This window comes from Micrasema longulum, unplaced genomic scaffold (assembly GCF_059751315.1).
Source record: "Micrasema longulum isolate JH-2025_06_02 unplaced genomic scaffold, ASM5975131v1 h1tg001094l, whole genome shotgun sequence".
Classification (NCBI taxonomy): domain Eukaryota; kingdom Metazoa; phylum Arthropoda; class Insecta; order Trichoptera; family Brachycentridae; genus Micrasema; species Micrasema longulum.
The window spans coordinates 428169-435938 of NW_028278282.1; the positions used below are offsets into that span (position 1 = coordinate 428169).

The window sequence follows — 7770 nt, forward strand, 5'->3', positions numbered from 1 at the left end:
GTCAATATGAGTCTAGTCTACTATAATAATGGATGCCAATATATTAATTTATTTTTGTCAAAAAATTTAGTTAACAGATCATTGCCTCGGGGTCTTGTTAAACAGCTAAAAATAAAATAATGAAATAATTTTTCTCACCTCATTGCGTCACAATTCGTACGGAATAATTTTAACAAACAAATATTTTCCAGGACAAATAGGCCCATATTTCTAATGAATTGGTTTAGACCACGTTTGGACAGTAGTAAGATCGATTGCTTCCTACAAAAAGTATCCCAATAGGGTTTCTTTTTAAGAAATACCTTTTGAGATGAATGGCGGTACTTTGAATATTGATATTTTCTAGAAAGCAAGGGTCAAGTGAAATATTTTTGTCAACCCACATAATTTGATACAAGCGCTGGAACGCGGCGGGTAAAATTTATTTATGCAAAAATCCACCTACTGGGCTTGAGAATTATTTAGAAAAAATCATTTGCCTTTTTGAGATTTTGATAAAAAATTATCGAAACATGTGAGAAAATAAATCACATTTTAATTATTTTTATCGTTTGAATTTACCGTTAGAAGGTGATTTGCAAAAGTGAAGCGCTATTTGGTTTGGTAATTAACTTCTAAATCAAAAATAAAACTAAAATATTTTTTTTTCTGTGAACTGATAAAATATTCAGGTTGTTTTCTTAAACTTTTAATTTATTTAAAAAAAAGTGTTTTTAAGATTCGGTTAAATTGAATATCCGAATCCATTTCTTTAAATTTGAGAAAGAAAATAAAATATCACTTTTTTTAAATCTATTTTATTGAATATGTTGAGAAAAAATCGTTAAATGAATAATATTTTTTTTCATAAGATAAAAAAAAACTACTTTTAACTAGATAACACTTAACAAAAGGGAAATATCAAGTTAAAAAAAAAAAAGAATTATTAAGGGTCTATAGAGTACTGTAGAGTAAAAACATTTTTTTTTATATCTATTATCATCATATTACAATAGAGACAAAGAACATTTTAGATAAGTAATCTAGAAGTCTAGGCATCTACAGGGCTCATAACCTGTCATTGGCTGGTTTAAGTGGGCAGTAAAATATGAGCAGAATGGTGAATGTTACACCGTGTGTAAAGTGGCCATTTTAACCAGCCAATGACAGGTCATAAGCCCTACAGATGCCTAGACTTCTATATTACTTACCTAAAATATTCTTCACCTCTCTTGTAATATGTTGATATTGGCAGCTCCCCAGTGAGTTGAATCCGGTCTTTGTCTGCAGAAATTTGGAGATGCTCAAACTATTGTCGTATGTATTAGTAGCATAGAAAATATTTTTAAATGCATAATTTCAAATTCCCCCCAAAAACTTTTTATTACATTGGCCACGGCCCTAATACGTTACGATTCTTATCGTCGCTTCTGACCCTTTGGATTTTGTCAAGGTCAATCTTATCGCGTTTTTGTGGAGACGTTATTTTTAAACAAGATTATTAAAAAGAATATAAAAATCTATATTGATTTTTAACATATTTTTTTTTCTAAATCCATTTAACTTATTTTCATCGGTATTCGAAGTATGAGATATTTCCCTATTATCGTTTAACATTTTTGTATATATATTTTTATATACGTTTGGGGTACCTCAAAGTAGAACTGCCTTTTTTTAGAGGCATTTTGCAGTATTGGGCCCTAGAGTTTTTAACATGTTGGACCCTAACATAAAGGCTTCGGTCAGTTACAGTGTTTATAAGAAGAAGGTGTAGTGGATAAGGGTTAGACCTTTTTACATCCTGTAAATTATTTTCATGACTAAAAATTGTGTTGCTTTTAATTGCCAAATATCTTTTTATTGTTTTAATTTATATTTTATTATTACTTTTTGTGTTTATTATTTTAATTTGTTTTATTTTTCTTATTATTATTAGTATTTACACGTTTGTTTAATTTTTTGATTAAATATGGTATATTCTCTCTAATTTATAATTTTTCTTCAATTTTTTTATTATAATCGGTAAATTTTAAATTTATATTTTTGCTTAAATTTTTATTATTATCGGTATGTTTTCTAATATATATTTATGTTTAATCTCTTAATTACTAATGCTTTATAATTTGTATTTATGCTTAAATTTTATTATTATTTGTATGTTTTCTAATTTATAATAATGATGTCCCATTTCTTAACAATTAATAGTATATTTTCTACTTTATATTTACGATTCAATTTTTGTTACTATTACCTGCTTGTTTTCTAATTTATATTTATATCGATTATTTTCAATGTTATTATTTTTCTTTATATTAATTAAGAATCATTTAATTAAATAAAAAAAAAACACATGTAAAAAAAAAAGGTCCTTCCTAAACACAGGAATTTCCTAGCTAGTCAGGACCTGAAACAAAAAAAAAACTATGTACATTTTAAATCTGTGAAATACATAAATAAATAAAATAAATAAATGTATTAAAAAGCGTTATTTAGAGTTTATTGTCTTCTTACATTTGGACTTTATTAATACTTTATGTGACTGGTACGCATTTCAATTATGTTTATTTTTTTGTTTTAGCAATTCGATTCCCTCTGCAAAGCTGAAATGGCGTTTTTCACATCAAGAGCTATCATAAATGTAAGTAAAAATTCGAAAAAATATTATAACATACATAGATATTAGACAAATTTAATGGGTCAACACGATTTCCACTCTCTGAAAAAACAATAACACCAAAACAAATTTTGTCGTACTTTAAAAAATCTTATTTGCGCATTTTTTAAACAAAAAACACTTGTCAACCCTATCAGAAATTAAACCTGAACACAAACTTTGCAGGAAAATGTTGTACCTAGTACTTCATAAGGCCGACTTAACTCCATTCGATTTCCGTTTTCAGGATTTTGACAAAGATCAACCATAGATTTGTCAGGGAATTTAATTTTATTTTTACAAACATAATTAATTTTTGAGTTAGTCAAAAAGAAACTAAATAACAATTAGGTCATTTTTTACTTATTGATTTATACATTCGCTTATTGGGATTTTTTAAGGATACATATCACATAAAAGCACAATATGTTTATGTGTGCTTTATTTTAAGATTCAAAATAAAAATAATAAATAAATAGAAAGAAAAAAGCCATAAAAGAAATTATCATCCATGTAGCGCAAGAGGTTAAGTAACATTTTGGACAAAACCGAGTAAGGAGCCTTTATGGGTTATTTTTTATGTAAAACTATGAGAAAATTAAGTCTTCAATACGTTTTTTGACATGAAACGGCTTTTTTGCGGATGAAAAAAGTCAATAATTTTATAAAAAAAAATAGAAAGCATCAGGTTACTTTTATAAGTTATCATCATCATCATCATCATTCTTTTTCCGCATCTAATGGTGTCTTGATCATTTTTGTTACATGAATTTAAGGTGATCAGTCTTGCGCTTCAGATACCAGTCTAGGGACTATAAGATATTTTAGTGTAAAAAAACCCTTTTACATAATAATACATGTCAACCATGTCGGGAATCGAACCCGAGATCTCTTGCATGGTAGGCAAACGCGCTGACCATTACACCACGAGGCCACGAGTTATGGTTATTGTTTATTCAGAAATACCCTTTTTTCGTTTGTGCTTGGTAATAATTATTATTGTGTTAAGTATTTACGTAACTAGAAGCCACTGCATGTGTTTTTTTTGTATTTTCTAATAATTAATAAAAATAAAACAAAAACTTTTAATATTAAATTTTTGCCAAAAAGAAATGTTTTTTTTGCTGATTTTGTTACCATAAATAAAAAGTAAAAAAACGCTTTTGTCGGGAAGCAATGTTTTTTAACATATATAACGTAACATAATTAATCTATAACACCGGAAAAGCTAAAATCTATTTTAAATAATTATTGCTGGTTTAAGGCATAGAAACTTTGGTAGCAATTTGCCTAAAAACAATAATTTGTAATAAAAAAAAAGAAATAAATAAAACAACTTTGTTTTAAACCACTAATTTTTATTTTTCACCGACCGGTTTCAAAGCAAACAAGCTTCTTTGTCAAGGTTTACGTAACCAATGAATTGATTCCTTTTTATTTTATTTCTATCATGTTCACTAAATACTACACGTGGACCCAATAAATGAAGTGTTTTTTTTCTTATACGAGTGGTAATCTGATATCATTATTTTCGAAGTAAGCCAGGAGAGGGCTAAAAGAAATATTGTTTATTTGGTTATTAATTATTGTTTTCTTATTATGAATCGCTTTTTTAATTTCTAAGATTTCTAAGTTGTCTAATTTAATATTTTATTTTCAACATGAAGTACTTTTACTCCAGTGTCTTTATATATAATAATTTGTTAATTTATTAATGACTTCCTGCGCTACACCGACGATATATAATAAGCTATGTAAGTGAGAATGAAAACGGAAAGAATGTGGTTATATGTAGTTAAATTTTATTCAGTGATCGCATGAAAGAAGACAACTTGTAATCCAAAAAAATTAAAAAGGGTAGTTGTTGGCAGAGCTATGAATTCTGAGTATGGGAGAATGAATATCATAGTTCTATGGTTTTCAGTATGAAAAAGAAAATTTTGTATTAGATTTTTTATTGGGATATTTCATTATAAAGAACTCAGTAGTTTGGGCACATCAAAGAGTTAAGGATTTGGAATAGGACTAAAATGTCTATTTTTTTGGCGTTATTGAAAAAAGGATATTTTTAACATAATTTTTAGCTCATTTTATGTACAATATTGGATTTTCCAGTCGAAAAAATCATATAAACTTGCACTTATTTACGTTGAAATCTAGATTAATTAAAGAGCATCAAGAAGAAAAAGATGTAAATCAGATTGTAATAGTGAACAATCGGAATGGTTGTCAATATAAAATCTTATTGTCCTCAGCAAACAGCCAGATTGATAAAGATGAAAAAAATATTTTTAGTTGTTTTGAAAAGCAAGGAAGCAAGGTGAGCATTCTGTGGTATACCCAAAGATAATGCAAAAACAGAATTTTTAAACCTTGAATAATTCTAATGTAGTCAGCCTCGTGGCGTAGTAGTCAGCGCGTTTGCCTGCCATGCAAGAGGTCTTGAATTTGATTCCCGACTTTTTTGATGTGAAATATTGATTTAAAACGGCGTTTTAGCGCCAAAACATTTTATAGTCCCCGGTCTAATATCTGAAGTATAAGACTGATCATCTTTCCTTTATGTAACAAAAATGATCAAGATACGCTGCAATTGGTGTACTAATGCAGTGCCCTATGCATCATTCAGTGCGGAAAAGAGAATGATGATGATGAAATGATTCTTATTAGTCCGTGGCAATATGTTCTATGTTAATTCTTTGCTTTGTGGCTGTACGTAAACAAATGAAATAATTTGATGAGCGTTTTCTGCTAAGATATTATAATAAATATATATAATATGTACCTTTTTGTACTAGGTAAAAAATATTTGACTTCTAATTGAAGATGTTGGGTAACAAAAGTTTGAAGGTCACGGAAACAACTATTATGGGTAATAATTTTAATTTATTAATTTTTAATGATTTAGGTTCTGGCAATGTGGGGAGTGATGCGATTTTACCACCTTCTTCGGTCCGGTGTGACGTGGAAAGGTCCAGAAGCCATAGAGCTATGATATCTACCAGTTCTGGTGGCAGATGCATCAGATAGACCTCCTACTGAAGACGACTCCCTGCTTGAAGAACACGAAAGTTCCACAGACGAGAGTGGACCTGAGTCAGTTTAAACAAAAACACTTAAAAAAAGATACCTAATCAAAGGGTTTGAGTGCTTTTACGTTCCTTATGTAGAAATTGTATTTTTTTAGCAATAGAAACTTGTATATACAAAGTCGTATTTTTAAATTAAATATACGAAAAATATACGTAATTTCTGGGGAGTTTTTGAAAAAGATACGAACTATAGTGCTTGTGAAAGATTCAATCTTTCGCGTCAAGTTAGTGTCTAAAGTGATTAAATGATATAATAAGACGCTTCATATCTTATAAATAAAGAAATCTCTTTATACGACGATAAATTTAATTAAGACAATATGAAATTTAGATTGAAACATTAAGAGTTACTTGTATAAGCAAAGGAGGACTGTATCTTTCTAAGAAATCAAAACACTTCTTATCAGATGAACAAAAGATAAGATTTAAAGGCTCTACAAAGTAAGGGATAAAGCCTTTGAATTATTTGTTTGTATTGCTTGGAGGAGCTTTAGAAAGTTTTTTCAAGAGGGGGGTATAAATATTGCTTCTGTTAACAAATGAAAACTTTGACTGATAAAATTTAAGGAAGAAATGAAGTGTAATTAATGTTTTTCCTTTGAATCTATAAAGGCTTTCTATTCTTAAAATTCTTTAGTCATAAGTTTCAAATAAAGTTGATAGTTATGTTTGAAAGTTAGACGTATTACTTAAATAATAATTATATTCATCCATTTATTAATTTTATTATATTTTTTCCATCGGTATGTTGTTTTTTATTAATTATTATCTAGGGTAAAATGTTTTAAATTTTTTAATACAATTAACAATATCAATTACAAATTAAGAATTCTTGTAAATAAGAGTAAATTATTAAAGTAATGTGCTTTATAAATGTGATCTTTGATTGCTGAAATCCGATAGTACTTAGTATAAAAAAAATATTTTTAATTAATTTATTTATATGTGAATAAATATTGAATACTCCGTCTGTATTGTAAATACAAAATTCAATCAAATTAATATGCCATGACATGCTCCCAGAATAAAGTATTGTTATTACATTTTTTTTAATTGTTTAGATGTACCTTATTGGATAAAAAAAGTAATATAAAATAACCAGTGTATAAACAATTATTTTTATGTGTTTATTTAAAACATGCTTTTTTCTTAAAAAAAAAAAACTTTATCATGTTACTGTAATCGCATCTGTTAATAATTCCACTTTTATAATATCGGTGTAAGTGGAAACAATATTTTGCTTAGTGTTATAATAAAATTATCGTGAACATGTTAAATTTATATCAAGCTCATCGTTGATAAAACAATAAATATTTTTTCAAGTACTCAAAATAAATGATTTTCTTTTGTTTTAATAAATAATTGAACCAAAGTAAAAATAAAGTATCTGTAGTAGAGTGTGCTGGATATATGGAAAAAAAGGAGAGCACACCGTTTAAATGTCTGACGATATATGAAAAAGGCGTGGTTTTGACTAGAGATTGGGGAATGCAAAACTTTAAGGACTTCCACCAATTAGAAAAAATACGTATATATATAGAACTGAGAGGAAATAAGGAAAAGATTATGTCTGGCAGTAGACCAACATATAGTGATAAAAAAGATGGTGAAATGATAAAAAAAAAAACTATAAACAAAATGCGTGAAACTGTAGAAAAACAGGTAGGCACAAAAAGAAACCGGTGTACAACATTAATTCACAAAAAGATATAAAATAAAATATTTGAGAATGTCAAAAAAAGGAAATGTAAAAAATAGGTTAAAAAGAACGAATAAAAAATATTTTTTATCATTAAATTATAAAATAAATATTTAAGAGTTTTTTTTTTATTATGTTAAATTTAAAATATTTATTTTTGCAATCCAGCTAAGATTGGTTGTACCAAAAAATATGTTGAAGGTAACGTATTAGTCGAAATCGGCAAAGTGTGTAGCATAAAAAAACAGTATTCGTAATAAATTTAGCTTATTTTTATGAAAATTTAACAAATGTTTATTTGAACTTTTCTGTAAATAATATATGAATCGTAACTTTGAACTTGGGCT

At 27.5% G+C, this 7770-nt stretch overlaps 1 protein-coding gene across 1 annotated transcript in view; it reads left to right on the forward strand.

Moving 5' to 3' along the window:
• LOC148277053 (uncharacterized) overlaps positions 1-6686 on the forward strand; it is a 76235-nt gene extending 69549 nt beyond the window's left edge. The window contains exons 6-7 of the mRNA XM_088233398.1: positions 2558-2617; positions 5541-6686. Of these exons, the coding sequence (XP_088089524.1) occupies positions 2558-2617; positions 5541-5627 (147 nt within the window). The 3' untranslated portion in view covers positions 5628-6686. The remainder of the gene's footprint in view (positions 1-2557; positions 2618-5540) is intronic.
• The last annotated feature ends 1084 nt before the right edge of the window (positions 6687-7770 follow it).